Source organism: Oncorhynchus gorbuscha, linkage group LG03 (genome assembly GCF_021184085.1).
Source record: "Oncorhynchus gorbuscha isolate QuinsamMale2020 ecotype Even-year linkage group LG03, OgorEven_v1.0, whole genome shotgun sequence".
NCBI classification, from domain to species: domain Eukaryota; kingdom Metazoa; phylum Chordata; class Actinopteri; order Salmoniformes; family Salmonidae; genus Oncorhynchus; species Oncorhynchus gorbuscha.
Genome location: NC_060175.1, coordinates 44,488,920 through 44,505,965, shown reverse-complemented (window position 1 = coordinate 44,505,965; position 17,046 = coordinate 44,488,920). Strand labels below are relative to the sequence as shown.

At 43.6% G+C, this 17,046-nt stretch overlaps 1 protein-coding gene across 7 annotated transcripts in view; it reads left to right on the top strand.

Annotated features, from left to right (window-relative positions):
- LOC124031418 (calcium-dependent secretion activator 1) overlaps positions 1-17,046 on the top strand; it is a 219,398-nt gene that overhangs the window by 158,231 nt on the left and 44,121 nt on the right. For 2 of the 7 annotated variants that reach the window (XM_046342633.1, XM_046342636.1), the window contains exons 17-20: positions 6,241-6,347; positions 7,618-7,626; positions 9,486-9,642; positions 12,541-12,682. In XM_046342633.1, coding sequence (XP_046198589.1) covers positions 6,241-6,347; positions 7,618-7,626; positions 9,486-9,642; positions 12,541-12,682 — 415 coding nt within the window. Of the gene's footprint in view, positions 1-306; positions 376-2,226; positions 2,269-6,240; positions 6,348-6,731; positions 6,762-7,617; positions 7,627-9,485; positions 9,643-12,540; positions 12,683-17,046 lie in introns of all 7 variants that reach the window. The other 5 variants (XM_046342637.1, XM_046342635.1, XM_046342631.1 and 2 more) reach the window with 4 other exon arrangements.

The following is a 17,046-nucleotide window of genomic DNA, read 5'->3' as shown; positions in this document are numbered from 1 at the left end:
CTGGGAAGATCTCCAACTTGATAGAAAAGTCTGGTTAAATAAAAGTGTGTACAAAGGCGACCACCAGCCCCCACTCCTTTTGTCCACACACCCACTCTCCTCCACATTCGACACTTCTGTCAAATCGATGCCTCTCTTTCTGTCTCCACGGGCCCATTACAAGCCTCCTCAACCACCAAAGTCCACCCCCACCACATCCACAGAGGACGCTGTGGGGACCCCAAATCCACCACAACAGCTACCCTCTGAACTCTGACCTCTCCTTCTTTGACCCCAGCTTTTGCATGCCCCGATCCTCTCTTGTAGGGAAAAAGAGAGAAATGTATGAGCATCCTGTCTTCTGCTTGGCGTCTCAAGTGATGGATTTAACCATTCGTGAGTACCTTCCTCATCCTGCCACACCCTCCTCCACCCCTTACTTCTCCTCCCCTCTCCTCTACCATGTCTTTCAGTTTTCAACATCTCCTCCACCCCTTACTTCTCCTCCCCTCTCCTCTACCATGTCTTTCAGTTTTCAACATCTCCTCCACCCCTTACTTCTCCTCCCCTCTCCTCTACCATGTCTTTCAGTTTTCAACATCTCCTCCACCCCTTACTTCTCCTCCCCTCTCCTATAACATGTCTTTCAGTTTTCAACATCTCCTCCACCCCTTACTTCTCCTCCCCTCTCCTCGACCATGTCTTTCAGTTTTCAACATCTCCTCCACTTCTCCTCCCTCCCCTTACTTCTCCTCCCCTCTCCTCTACCATGTCTTTTAGTTTTCAACATCTCCTCCACCATGTCTTTCAGTTTTCAACACTTCTCCTCCCCTCTCCTCTACCATGTCTTTTAGTTTTCAACATCTCCTCCACCCCTTCTCTCTCTCCTCTCCCTCTCTCTCTACCATGTCTTTCAGTTTTCAACATCTCCTCTTTCTCTCTCTCTCCTCATCTCTCTCTCTCTCCCTCCACTACTGCCTCCCCTGAACCAATCTCTCTCTCTCTCTCTCTCTCTCTCTCACTCTCACTCTTTCTCTCTCTCTTGCTTCTCTCAAGTCCTTTGGCTTTTTGATCTGTTGCTTCTGTCTGTGAAAGCTACCTGTGAGTGATCCAGACCCAGGGTCTCTGTCTGTCTGCCTGCCTATGTCTGCCTGCCTATCTGTCTGTTAGTTCCTGGCAGGGCAGGACCAAGGCTCCATCTATCTGTGAAGACCATGAGATATCTTATCTACTGTATCTGGCAGCTCATCTTTCTGTTCCCATGCCTGTCTGCGACTTGAATGCATTTTTACTTTGCTTCTGTGTAAACCCCCTCAGTCCTGTTGAACGCCATACAGCCACAATACCATAGAGAACATTATCATGACTTTCCCTTTGTATCAGTTCACACTTGGCACCAAAGGGGTAAGACAACAGGAACAGGAAGTGGCAACGTAAGGAGGACAGGAAAAATATGTCTACACATCTCTACACGTTTTCCAATAGAAACATTTATATATTGTCATGTCTTTTCTTTATAATTACAGTTTTTTACTGTGTGTCCTGAAGGGTGTGTTTTCTATATTATTACAGCTTTTTACTGTATGTCCTGAAGGGTGTGTTTTCTATATTATTACAGCTTTTTACTGTATGTCCTGAAGGGTGTGTTTTCTATATTATTACAGCTTTTTACTGTATGTCCTGAAGGGTGTGTTTTCTTTATTATTACAGCGTTTTCCTGTATGTCCTGAAGGGTGTGTTTTCTCTATTATTACAGCTTTTTACTGTATGTCCTGAAGGGTGTGTTTTCTTTATTATTACAGTGTTTTACTGTATGTCCTGAAGGGTGTGTTTTCTTTATTATTACAGCGTTTTCCTGTATGTCCTGAAGGGTGTGTTTTCTATATTATTACAGTGTTTTACTGTATGTCCTGAAGGGTGTGTTTTCTTTATTATTACAGCGTTTTACTGTATGTCCTGAAGGGTGTGTTTTATTTTTGGAGGTTTGGGTTTTGTTTGATGTTTATGTTGGATGTGTATATATCTTACTGTATGAAGCTATGTGTGTGTCTATGTCTGAGTACTGGTTAACATCACAGGGTGAAAGATGTTGCTCAACCACCTGTTTTCCAGACTTCCACTCTATCCTGCTCTTATGCTTTCAGTACTGACTATCCTCTCTTCTTTCTCTCTCTCTCTCCCTCCCACCGTCCTTTGTCTCTCCCTCTCTTTCATTCTCTGCTCCCCCTCGCTCCTACTCTCACTTAGCGGAGAAAACTCAGAAAGATAAGAAAGATCATCAGGATCCAGGTGACATCATATATATGAGCATATCCTAACCCGGCTCGAGCCATAGCAACATAACATCTCACAGCCTTCCTGAGGCACGGCCTGGGAATGTTACAGGAACGTTGTGACAGCGTTATGTCTCCACACCCCTGCCCTGTAGTTTCCCCTGTACCTGCACTGCATTCCAGTGATGGAGATGCAGCCCTCCCCAGTGGGTGATTGTGGTAATCTTAACTGTCAAGTCCTCTCTCTAACCCTCCTGTTAAGACCACTCATATGTGGTGGCTCCCCCAATGGACATCCTCTGAATTGTTTAAAAATTCTTCCTCTTTCCTATAATGTGGCCTTACTGCGCTAGATTACTTCCAGGAAGAAAAATAAGTGAGGAAGTGCGGAAGAGGGAAAATGGAGAGAGCAATTTTAAGACCATTCAGACCATTGCCATTGAGTATCACACTTGTGTGATTGAAACCTGCAGAGTTAGCACTGCTTTATTGCAAGTACATGTAAGTTAAAGCAGTTATTACATGCTTTGGAATGTATGCTGTTGTACAATTAAAGTATTACTTCCTCTGCAGAAAGTGCATGAACTATAAATATCTCCAATGTACTAAAATGCAATAGTTTTGAATACAAACCTGTCATGGTTTGGTATTGATGGTTGCAAAATTTGACCATAAGTGATGAGATGGTTTGGATATTCTGACTGCTATTGTCCATAGATGACCATGTTTGTATATCAATGGAAATGTTGATACATTGGAAATAAATATGTGAACTAAGATGAGATCATAGATGATAATAGCACATACTGTCGTCATCATAGGTATTAATGTCACTTCAAACTGTTTCAGGGTTGCGATCCTGCTGCACTCTTAGAGAAAAAGGTGCTATCTAGAACCTAAAAGCATTCTTCGGCTGACCCCATAGGAGAACCCTTTGAAGATCCCTTTTTGGTTCCTGGTAGAACCTTTTTGGGTTCCATGTCAAATCCTTTCCACAGAGGGTTCTACCTGGAACCAAAAAGTGTTCTAACTGGAACCAAAAACTGTTCTCCTATGGAGACAGCGGAATAACCCTTTTAGAACCTTTTTTTCTAAGAGTGTGGTGTCACTCTGGGTGACACATTGTTTCAATTCCACTGAATAGACAGAGCTCACACCTGCTTTCCCAGGTCTAAAACAGCAGACATCCCTTATACTGTAGAATGTGGCAATACTGAGTTTCTGTTATAGAAGATCTAGATTGGTGCCCTTGTCCCTCACCTCACCTGTATCACTCCAGCCCCCCTGCCCCTTCATTGACGAAGGGAAGAAGTTGCCTTTTTGTTTGAGGGCATTCTTTTAATCCCTCCATCCAGACGGGTGACAAGGCTGTCATTTCAAAACTCAGTCAAAGAGGCAATCCTCTGTCCACAGTTCAGTCCACGGACACCACTGGGCTTAAAGTGCTATGCCAGTGTGAGTGCGTCACAGAACTGTACCTCTGTACACTGCCAATTAAACCCCTGCTACTACAGAATACCGACTAGCACAATGACAGATGTGTATGCCGGACAAAGAGCAGAAGCAGTGAGGAGAGGACTTCTGCCAGTGTAAAAGTCCACATTGTCACATTAATCTCTCCATTTTACTGGGACTGTAAACAGACTGATAAATGGAAAATAAGTCAAGTAAGTCGGTGTTGTTCTGAGAAGTCTGTCTGACTGATTCGTTAAGAAATGGGTAAGTCAGCCATATTGAAAGATCTTTGACCCTGCCTAAGATGCCCTGAAGTCTGAACGAGGAACCAAATATGTATGGTACTGTATAGGCTACTGCCCAGTCCCCCAGTTACCTCTGCTGACTCTCTCTCACACATATACAGTGGGGGAGAACAAGTATTTGATACACTGCCGATTTTGCAGGTTTTTCTACTTACAAAGCATGTAGAGGTCAGTAATTTTTATCATAGGTACACTTCAACTGTGAGAGACGGAATCTAAAACAAAAATCCAGAAAATCACATTGTATGATTTTAAAGTAATTAATTTGCATTTTATTGCATGACATAAGTATTTGATACATCAGAAACCTTTGTTTGCAATTACAGAGATCATACGTTTCCTGTAGTTCTTGACCAGGTTTGCACACACTGCAGCAGGGATTTTGGCCCACTCCTCCATACAGACCTTCTCCAGATCCTTCAGGTTTTGGGGCTGTCGCTGGGCAATACGGACTTTCAGCTCCCTCCAAAGATGTTCTATTGGGTTCAGGTCTGGAGACTGGCTAGGCCACTCCAGGACCTTGAGATGCTACTTACAGAGCCACTCCTTAGTTGCCCTGGCTGTGCGTTTCGTGTCGTTGTCATGCTGGAAGACCCAGCCATGACCCATCTTCAATGCTCTTACTGAGGGAAGGAGGTTGTTGGCCAAGATCTCGCGATACATGACCCCATCCATCCTCCCCTCAATATGGTGCAGTCGTCCTGTCCCCTTTGCAGAAAAGCATCCCCAAAGAATGCTTCACGGTTGAGATGGTGTTCTTGGGGTTGTACTCATCCTTCTTCTTCCTCCAAACACGAGTGGAGTTTAGACCAAAAGGCTCTATTTTTGTCTCATCAAATCACATGACCGTCTCCCATTCCTCCTCTGGATCATCCAGATGGTCATTGGTAAACTTCAGACGGGTCTGGACATGTGCTGGCTTGAGCAGGGGGATCTTGCGTGCGCTGCAGGATTTTAATCCATGACGGCGTAGTGTGTTACTAATGGTTTTCTTTGAGACTGTGGTCCCAGCTCTCTTCAGGTCATTGACCTGTCATGTAGTTCTGGGCTGATCCCTCACCTTCCTCATGATCATTGATGCCCCACAAGGTGAGATCTTGCATGGAGCCCCAGACCGAGGGTGATTGACTGTCATCTTGAACTTCTTCCATTTTCTAATAATTACGCCGACAGTTGTTGCCTTCTCACCAAGCTGCTTGACTATTGTCCTGTAGCCCATCCCAGCCTTGTGCAGGTCTACAATTTATCCCTGATGTCCTTACACAGCTCTCTGGTCTTGGCCGTTGTGGAGAGTTTGGAGTCTGTTTGATTGAGTGTGTGGACAGGTGTCTTTTATACAGGTAACGAGTTCAAACAGGTGCAGTTAATACAGGTAATGAGTGGAGAACAGGAGGGCTTCTTAAAGAAAAACTAACAGGTCTGTGAGAGCCATGCAATAAAATGCAAATTAATTACATTGAAATCATACAATGTGATTTATGGATTTTTGTTTTAGATTCCGTCTCTCACAGTTGAAGTGTACCTATGATAAAAATTACAGACCTCTACATGCTTTGTAAGTAGGAAAACCTGCAAAATCAGCAGTGTATCAAATACTTGTTCTCCCCACTGTACCTTCTCTTCACCATATTACTTATTATTTTATTTTCTTCAAAAGCCTGACATTTATGTGTAGTATCATCACAACCTCATTGGTCAGTTGAGCTGGTTGGGTTTCGTCCGTTGGTTGTGTTTCGTCACATGATTGCCGTAGACTGAGTTGGTATCCATTAGTAATAGTAGTATGTGAACACCAGACTTTGTGTTTTTTTTGTTCTTCAAGGTGGATTTGATGTGAAAACAATTATTGTAATAATGCAAATACTTGCACTCTACACCTGTTAGTGGTTATATTCATCCTGGTTGTCACAGCTATCCTACTCAGCTGGGGAAAGTACCAGACGACAGTGAGAGTAGTTTTGCATGTCACATGTTAAACACGAAGAAAAGAACATGAGTGCTGCACGACGTTCTGCACATTTTGCATGGTAACTGTGGAACATATGTTGTTTTCCCTGTTTTCATTTGTCTCATTATACCTGTGTTGTTCTTGATGGTGTTATTACAGTGTTGCCCTCTGAGGCTTACACAATAGCACACCTTTACCATTACCGTTGATCAGACGTTGTGGGGAGGTTTTTACAGCCATGTGTCTCCCGCCATATTGACCTGTGACCTTTGTGCTTCAGAGAATGTAGGGCGCTTAGTCACCCCAGCCAAAAAGCTGGAGGACACCATCCGCCTGGCCGAATTGGTCATTGAGGTTCTCCAACAGAATGAGGAGCATCATGCAGAGGTGAGTACATTGCACACACTCTGTCTGTCTGTCTGTCTGTCTGTCTGTCTGTCTGTCTGTCTGTCTGTCTGTCTGTCTGTCTGTCTGTCTGTCTGTCTGTCTGTCTGTCTGTCTGTCTGTCTGTCTGTCTGTCTGTCTGTCTGTCTGTCTGTCTGTCTGTCTGTCTGTCTGTCTGTCTGTCTGTCTGTCTGTCTGTCTGTCTGTCTGTCTGTCTGTCTGTCTCGCTCTCTCTCACACACACACACATTATGTCTAATATATTACTATCAAACGCTGTGCAACGTGACCAGGGAAAAGCCAAAGTCAGTTATTACCAGAGCAGAGAATGAATAACTACAGAGAACCATGCGGCATTTATTTTGTGTCTGACTCTGTGTTTAACAGGCTACAGTCACAAGTACTGGAAATCAGTCGGTACAGTATTCCTATCTCTGTTTTCTTTCTCGATATCTCACTGGTGCATGCTAGCCAGACAGCACTGGCCTGCACGGTAGGAGGTCAAGGTGTGGTTTCAAAGGTCAAAAAGGTTTCATCATTTCATGTGCACCGGGCTTAGTTTTGGATGACAACGATGAGCAGTGCACAGTTTGACTGGGGGACTTCTGATTGGCTTACTTTGTTTGCTATGCATGCCCACCTGGATGTGAAAGCCAGCAGGGCTTTAATTAACCCTATTACCTCATATCCTACCCTAGGCGCTAGCTAGGAAGTTTTTCTCTGTGATGTCACAGTTGCTTTTCCTGTGAACAAGGGTGTCCCCCACAAAAGTTGCATGGGTCTGGTAGAGCAGTGTAGTACAGTGTGTAGTGTAATGGAGGTTGGGTGTGATGATGATTCACAGACTCGATCATCCTGATGTTGTGTCACACACATTTTAGTGGCACATGGCTGTATGTGTACTCTTTCCAGAAACGTGAAGAGAATTTACAGACCTCAGTGACCACATTTGTAAACACCAAATGTGTCTATTGATTATGTGGCTAGTGCAAGTGCATGGTTTTCCTCGTGTATATCATGTTTATTCACAAAATAGAATGTTGGCATATTTTTTAACAGACCTTGACCTCTTGAGTATGTTTTGAAACAAAAAAATGTTCTCCTTTGTTTTGGATCATTTCGTTCTTTCACTGTCATCATCACATATTTTCTGCCCACTAAGCATTAGAAGAAAACAGTCAACACGGGGACACCAACTTTGCAGAAGTGTACCTGACTTAACCCCTTCCTGTTCTCTCATTGTTTGTTTTGTTTGCGGGGAATGTCCGAACAGGGCAAAGAGGTATGTGATAGATCCTGATAACATGACCTCTAACCCTTGCCACCCCCCACCTGCCATGACCTCTAACCCCTGCCACACCCACCTCCCATACTATGTGCATGTCCTGAAGATGCCCAATACCCAGGGATGATCTTAACTGTTCCCATCTTCCTTGTCTAGTAATAGCCTTGTACCCCAACTTCTTCCCTTGTAGTTGCTGTCAGCCCATCCCAGAGAGTTGTGCAAGTGCTTGTTCAACCCAAAGGGTTGCCGTTGGTGATGAGGCATAACCCAACAAGCACTGTGGCAGTGTCCCTGTCTATCATACTTAGACCACTCCTACTGAAATAGTAGCCTCCCCCACCACCACATCGCCCCCCTCACCATCTGGCCTGGTGCAGTTTTCTCTGTCCACCCCAACTGCCACAGCCAACTCTGGTCCCATCCTGTCAGGGAAAGACCTGCTCTGTAGTGCTGTGTGTTTGAGGAAAGCTGTGTAACAGGTAAGAGAGGTGATCCAGTCACCTTGACCCAACAAGCTGATCCTCCTCCATTGTAGACTTGAATACTCTCAATGGAAAAGGCATGCCATTTGACAGGGTCAACGTGACCCACTCTATCCCCTCTTGCATTTCTCAAGTGCATTGTTGTGTGAATTTCCCCATTAGAAATTTACACTAACACTGTCAGTAGACCAGCAGAAGCAGCAATGGACACATCTTCCACTACCCAACTCAGGACCCTCGGTCACCTCATTCATTCAGTTTGAGTCAATTCCATTTTTATTCAACTCAATTGGCGAATCTAATACAATGTTTGTGTATTGTGTATGACATGTCCAGTAAAGACCATTAATTGACTTCAATAGAAATTAAACTGACCCTTACTGTTACTCAATTCAGCATCCAATGTGGTGCATTAGAAGATTAATCCTCCTCGAAGCCTATAATGAAGATATTATTTATGGTTATGAGCTTCACCATTTTGACCCAGGGATCCTGTTGCTGGTTGCTGCTGGCGCTGTCATGCCAACCGTCCCATGCCAGAGTGCATGGGAACATTCACATCACAGAGGTGTGACGATGTGAATGGCTGCTGGCCAAGGCCTCCAATGGGAAGAGATAGGGGAGCATGGGAAGCTGAGTGTTAACCTGCATGAGACCAGCCTGTTCCAGACTCTGTCACTCCACTGATTCTATCTATCCTATGGGGAGGCTCAGAGCACCTCTGTGTGAATGACTTAGTCAAGGAGCCGTGTCTACGCAGTTTTCTGTGTCTCTCTGTGTGGTCCAACAGAACAGCGCACGTTTAGCCGTGCTCAAGCGCAGAACTGAAACACTGCGCTCAAAGCTGTGAAGTGTACCCCAGAGATCTCTGTGTGATGCCTCAGAGGTGACAACTTGACTCTTATTGTGAAAACGAGAGAAGAATAGAGCCCTTATATACTGTAGATCGGTGGAGTAGCATTCTCTCCCTATTCCTCTAGAGAATGACAGTGCTGTGAGGCTTGTAGTTAGAGATGTGCTTGTATTATATTTGCATAATCTTATCCTCAATTTGTGTTTCTGTCTCTCTCTCTCTTTGTATGTTTCTCTACCTGCCTCCCTTTTCCCCTCTTTCACCCTCTATTTATTTTTCTAAAACTTCCTTTATCTTCCCATTCCTCTTCTTCTCTCTCTATCCTCTACCTCTTTCGTTCATTCCACCTTCTATCAAGTTCTCTTTGTCTGTGTATTCCTCTCTCCTCTCCTCTTTCTTTCATTCTTCACTCAATACATCTCTCTCTCTCTCTCTCTCTCTCTCTCTCTCTCTCCCTCTCACTCACTCACTCACTCAATCATTCACACTCTCTCTCTCGCTCTGTCTCTCTCCATCTCTAGGCGTTTGCGTGGTGGTCTGACCTGATGGTGGAGCACGCGGAGACCTTCCTGTCTCTGTATGCGGTGGACATGGACGCTGCTCTGGAGGTGCAGCCCCCTGACAGCTGGGACAGCTTCCCTCTCTTCCAGCTCCTCAACGACTTCCTGAGGACCGACTGTGAGTGACTCCAACCCTGATCCAGGCCCTGAACCAGGGCTACATTATGAACAGACACGCACAGCGTTTAGCACTCCAGAACCATACAGCACACACTTAACATGAGTGGAGCATTCATGTCACATAGGACTGGGTTTTTATTGAATATTCATTGTGTAAGTCGCTCTGGATAAGAGCGTCTGCTAAATGACTTAAATGTAAATGTAAATGTAAATGGTTGGTCTTGGCAAACTGGAGAAACTAAAACCTAGAGTTGAGATCTAATGTTACTTTCCCACAGCATGATCCTTTCTGCATTTGACTTCAGTATAATGAAAGGGATGAAGGTAATTGAGAGGACAATAGGGCGCTATGGGAGCTTCGCAGTAAGAGCTGAGAGACTAACTAGTGAAATGGTTGCTGTGGGCCCTGTCATCTCCCTAATGAACTGCAGTTGCCGTAGGAGCACTGTCCAGGGTGCTGAAAGTGTGAGCCAGAAAAGAAACACTTACCACTGCCTTTGTGAAGTGAACCTACACTGGCTAATTGTCCCTGGGGAATGTCTCCTTTTAGCTTGTCAGCCAGGAGTCTGGAAGGATGTAATGCAGTCTGTTGTTCACCTGCAGTGGCTTAATGGACTTAGCCTGGAACAGCTTGTTATGGTCACTTGCTACTGCTGCACAATTGGCCACATTCATAGTGGCATTTTATTTTTTAAATAGCCGATTGGTTATTCACATTGCAATGATCATAGTTACTAGACCATCTGGATACAAGCCAAAAAGAAGGGCGAAATTAATGGTATTCTTCCCCAATTGACTTTTATAATACCAAAGGCTCCAGTGATCACTGCATGTCAACACATGATGTGTTGGATTTCATAGTGCACACTTTACATACAGTATAACTGATGTAGCATACATGGACTAATTCCATGTAATACTAGTCATTCTAATTCACATGACTTTGACAGCATAACTCAACATGCAAACCTCACACGGTGATGAGTGATATGGTCACCAAAATAGCATCCATCTATCCGTCTCCCTCAGGGTCCTCCACAGCATACAATGTCAAAATCTACACTTCACACACGGTGCAACATCCCCACAACTACCGTTCCATATCACAGGGGCATTTTACACAGAAGGTCATTTGTTTTGTCTCCCCACAGCAGCTAGCTTATATGGCAGGAAATAGCCCTAGCACCAGACAGGCGCCAAAAGTCAGACGCCATTGAAGCAGTTAATGAGATCTAAAACAGAAGTGGCTGGGAGAGGGGCGAGCCCTGCATCCTCACTTCTGGACAAATACATCAAAGTGTACAGCAGCCGCTCAAGTGGCTAATTGGAGAGCGGCAATCAAGGAACAAAATAAGCATCGCACCTACTGTGTATCATCGACCTTGACTTCTATACACGCAGCACACACATATAGCCTACAAACACACACACACACACAGAGAGGGAGAGCGGGCGCTCAAAGGGATAAAATACAGACCCACTGTTTATTAGCACACACTGGCCTCCATTTTATCACCCGTGGTCTGTGTTAGCGTTGCCTTTTTACCAGTTGAATATAGAGGAATCATGCCTTATCTGAAAAAAAACTATAGGCAACAGATATACAACAGAGAGGATAGTCTAGTACGGTAGCTGATAGCGAGGAGCTAGACTACTATTAGCTTCCTTCTGATAGGACTCAAAAGCTTAAAGCAAGGGGTCCACAGCATAGCTTACATAAGACCAGTGTAACGAACCTCGTCCTCCTCTTCTGAAGAGGAGAAGCGAGAAGGATCGGAGGACCAAAACCCAGCGTGGTAAGTGTCCATAGTGTTTATTTTAAAACATAAACTGAACACTGCGAAATACAAAACAATAAACGTGAAATGAACGAAACAGTCCAGTGTGGCGACAAACACTGACACGGAAGACAAACACCCACAACCCAAAACTGAAACCCAGGCTACTACTAAGTATGATTCTCAATCAGGGACAACAATTGACAGCTGCCTCTGATTGAGAACCATACTAGGCCAAACTCAAAAACCAACATAGAAAAACAAACATAGACTGTCCACCCAACTCACACCCTGACCATACTAAAACAAAGATAAAATAACAGAACTATGGTCAGAACGTGACAACCAGTCCTTTCAAAGACAGCGATCACTTCAGAAGGCGAGGTCAGTACAGGTGCATCAAAGCTGGGACCGAGAGACTGAAAAACAGCTTCTATCTCAAGGCCATCAGACTGTTAAATAGCCACCACTAACATTGAGTGGCTGCTGCCAACACACTGTCATTGACACTGACCCAACTCCAGCCATTTTAATAATGGGAATTGATGGGAAATGATGTAAATATATCACTAGCCACTTTAAACAATGCTACCTTATATAATGTTACTTACCCTACATTATTCATCTCATATACATATGTATATACTGTACTCTACAACATCGACTGCATCCTTATGTAACACATGTATCACTAGCCACTTTAACTATGCCACTTTGTTTACTTTGTCTACACACTCATCTCATATGTATATACTGTACTCGATACCATCTACTGTATGCTGCTCTGTACCATCACTCATTCATATATCCTTATGTACATGTTCCTTATCCCCTTACACTGTGTATAAGACTGTAGTTTTGGAATTGTTAGTTAGATTACTTGTTGGTTATCACTGCATTGTCGGAACTAGAAGCACAAGCATTTCGCTACACTCGCATTAACATCTGCTAACCATGTGTATGTGACAAATAAAATTTGATTTGATTTGATTTGATTTGAAGGACGACAGGAAGGAGAAGCATTTCCAAGTCATTCTCCCTTGGCTGTTGAATTGATGATTGTTCCTTTGGTGTTACAATTTAATGAATGACTTAATATATTTTCTTTCCTGTCTCAGATAATCTGTGCAACGGGCAGTTCCATAGACACCTGCAGGACCTGTATGCCCCCCTTGTGGTGCGATATGTGGACCTCATGGAGTCATCTATCGCCCAGTCCATCCACAGGGGCTTCGAGAGGGAGTCATGGGAGCCTGTCAAGTAAGGGCACCTCAACATCTACAATCAACACCCTATTGTAATGATTATATATCCTGGGTGCTACACAGTTTTGGCATTCAAGTTGGCTATAGCAGAAACTGACAGGCATCCAGACTAGTCATACTGCAGTAGCCTAAGCATACCTTTCTTCATGTAGGCCAATTAATCAATGAAGGATGCTGGGTTCTACTCAACATACAATATAGGTAGATGGTAATATCTTTTCAAACATGAATTACTGTCAATGATTTTAGGCTTTCCTGTTCATATTCAAATAAATATTCAGATATTTTTGGGGTGATCATTTGTACCATGTATTTGTACATGAACTAGGTTGATATCCACATAAATTATGTATACTGAATAAAATATGAACACAACATATAAAGTGAAGGTCCCATGTATCACGAGCAACAATAAAAGATACCAGAAATGTTCCATATGCACAAAAAGCTTATTTCTCTCAAATGTTGTGCACAAATGTGTTTACATCCCTGTTATTGAGCATTTCTCCTTTGCTAAGATATTCCATCCACCTGACAGTTATGGCATATCAAGAAGCTGATTAAACAGCATGATCATTACACAGCTGCACCTTGTGCTGGGGACATTAAAAAGCCACTCTGAAATGTGCAGTTTTGTCACACACACAATGCCGACGATGTCTCAAGTTTTGAGGAAGCGTGCAATTGCCATGCTGACTGCAGGAATGTCCACCAGAGCTGTTGCCAGAGAATGTAATGTCCATTTCTCTGGCATAAGCCACCTCCAACGTCGTTTTAGAGAATTTGGCAGTGCTTCCAACCGGCCTCACAACCGTAGACCACGTGTAACCATGCCAGCCCAGGACCTCCACATCCTGTTTCTTCACCTTTGGGATCATCTGAGACCAGCCATCCAGACATCTGATGAAACTGAGGAGTGTTTCTGTCTGTAATAAAGCCCTATTTTGACTTAACCTAATTCTGATTGGCTGGGCCTGGCTCCCCAGTGGGTGGGCCTGGCTCCCAGGTGGGTGTGACTATGCCCTCCCAGGCCCACCCATAGTTGTGCCCCTGTTCAGTCATGTGAAATCCATAGATCAGGGCCTAATTCATTTATTTCAATTGATTGATTTCCTTTTATGAACTATAACTAATATTTTTGTTCAGTATATATTTGTGGGCAATTGTGTAAAAAGATATGGTAACTATTTACTTTGACTACATATCCATAACACATTTATTACTCATAAGTATTTCATGAACATGTTATAACAGGTCTCAACCCCAATATTAAAGGTTCACTAAATATATCCATAGCATATCTATAGCATATTCATGTCATGCTATGCAAGAGCTCATAGTGTAGTGGCTTCATTATGGCTGTTCTCAAAAGTACGGGTTTGAATCCTCTGGGTAAATTTTACAGCTCAAATTGTGTAGTTGAGGGTCATATCATAACTCTTACATATCTCATTAGCAACTCTTGTTCACATCACAATTAAGTAGGTCATAAGCCCCATATACTACCCACCATTGCATTGTGACCTGTACGCTCTCGTTGGCTGGCCCTCGCTTCATACTCGTCGCCAAACCCACTGGCTCCATGTCATCTACAAGACCCTGCTAGGTAAAGTCCCCCCTTATCTCAGCTCGCTGGTCACCATAGCATCTCCCACCTGTAGCACACGCTCCAGCAGGTATATCTCTCTAGTCACCCCCAAAACCAATTCTTTCTTTGGCTGCCTCTCCTTCCAGTTCTCTGCTACCAATGACTGGAACGAACTACAAAAACCTCTGAAACTGGAAACACTTATCTCCCTCACTAGCTTTAAGCACCAACTGTCAGAGCATCTTACAGATTACTGCACCTGTACATAGCCCACAGCCCACCTATAATTTAGCCCAAACAACTACCTCTCTCCCAACTGTATTTAATTTATTTATTTATTTTGCAATTGTAAATGAGAACTTGTTCTCAACTTGCCTACCTGGTTAAATAAAGGTGAAAAAAAGAAAAGAAAAAAAAGAATACTGGTCTATAACCAGCACATGAAAGATCTATCTATGTATGTATTCTATACAGTCACATTCAAGTCAAATCTGTTTTCACATTCATAAAGCATTTATAGCTATGCACTTCATGGTAATTACCTGTACAGTTTGCCACTGATCTATAACACCAACATTAAAGGTCTATGTATGAATTCTATGCAGTCAATGTAATATCATTTATATTTTCCTATTCATAAAGCATTTATAAACGTGCCTCAATTATCAAAAAGAACACAGACATAAGGAAATATGAACATTTTTATTTACATTTATTTACATTTTTTTTATTTATATTTTCTAGATGTAGCACATAAATCAATTGCTGAGGACATTGCCGAAGTATCTTACTATTCACATTTTTCAGTTCAACTTCTCTTAAATAGATTTAACAAAGATTGATATTTATTGTATTCATATTCAATTCCTCATTTCAGACTCATAGCTAGCAATAACTATTTTAGTATGTAGTATTTAGTATGTATTCACTAATGTAGCTAGCTAGCTAGCTTAGCCTCTGGCAATGTCAACACATTTTCCAACTTTGTCAATAAAAGTTAAACTCATCATAAAACTCATAAGACATTTAGTTAACAATGGTAGCTATCTGTTTATTTTAAGACATACATTGTACTTTTGGACATTATGAGGTGAAAAATATATATATCATATCGCCCTCCATTTGGCAAATCTGACCTCCTGATTCCTGCTTACAAGAAAAAACTCGAACAGGAAGTATCAGTGACGCACTGAATTAGGAAGTGGTCCGATGAAGTGGATGCAGTTTCGCTAGCACAGACTTGAATATGTTCCGCGATTCATTTGATGGCATTGAAGAGTTTACCACATCAGTCAACAGCTTCCTTAATAAGTGCATTGACAATGTCATCCCCACAGTGGCCGTACGTACATATTCCAAACCAGAAGCCATGGATTACAGCCAACATCCACATTGAGCTACAGGCTAGAGCTGCCACTTTCAATGAGTGGGATACTAATCCAGACGCTTATAAGAAATCCCGCTGTGCCCTCCGACAAACCATCAAACAGGCACAGCGTTCATACAAGACCAAGATCGAATCCTATTACACCAGCTCTGATGCTTGTCAGATGTGGCAGGGCTTGAAAACTATCATGAATTACAAAGGAAACCTCAGTTGCGAGCTGTCCAGTGACGCAAGCCTACCAGACGAGCTAAATTCCTTCTACGCTCGCGTCAAGGCTAGCAACACTGAACCATGCATGAGAGCACCAGCTGTGCTGGATGACTGTGTGATCACGCTCTCTGTATCCAGTGTGAGTAAGAACTTTAAACAGGTTAAAGTTCACAAGGCCACAGGGCAAGAAGGATTACCAGAACACCTTCTCAGAACATGCACTGACCAGCTGGCAGCTGTAACTCTGACATATACATTGTGAAATCTCTTAAAGTTACAATGTTTCCATTATAACGTCTTAAATGATATCACAAAACAATCAATTATCTGACATGATAGTTCTTTAAGTCCCACACGACCATTTCCCATATTCTTTGTGTTAGAAATATTTTTTCATTATCCACTTTTGGATGTTGTGAATTTTGGATCTTCTAGATCTGCCAGTCAACCAGATTCTTCCAGATCTGCCAGTCAACCAGTCTCTTCCAGATCTGCCAGTCAACCAGAATCTTCCAGATCCGCCAGCCAGCCAGGATCTACCGGAGCCTACTACCTGCCTGAGCTTCATCTCAGTACTGGGCTTCCTCTCAGTACTGGGCTTCCTCTCAGTACTGGGTTTCCTCTCAGTACTGGGCTTCCTCTCAGTACTGAGCTTCCCCTCAGTCCCGAGCTGCCCCTCAGTCCCGAGCTGCCCCTCAGTCCCGAGCTGCCCCTCATTCACGAGCTGCCCCTCAGTTCAGTGGGGTTCTGGGTGAGGACTATTAGGCCATGGTCGGCGGCGAGGGTGGATTATCCCAGGACGCGAAGGGGAGGAACTATGACATTTATGGAGTGGGGTCCACGTCCCGAGCCGGAACCGCCACCATGGACAGACGCCCAACCGGACCTTTCGAATGGTTGTGAGGTGCGTCCGGGAGTCCGCACCTTAGGGGGGGGGGGGGTTCTGTCACGCCTTGGTCATAGTGTTTTGTGTTTTCGTTATATATTTGGTCAGGCCAGGGTGTGACATGGGTTTATATGTTGTGTTTCGTATTGGGGTTTTGTAGGCATTGGGATTGCGGCTGAGTAGGGATGTAGCATAGGCTTGGCTGCCTGAGGCGGTTCTCAATCAGAGTCAGGTCATTCTCGTTGTCTCTGATTGGGAACCATATTTAGGTAGCCGGGGTTTCACTGT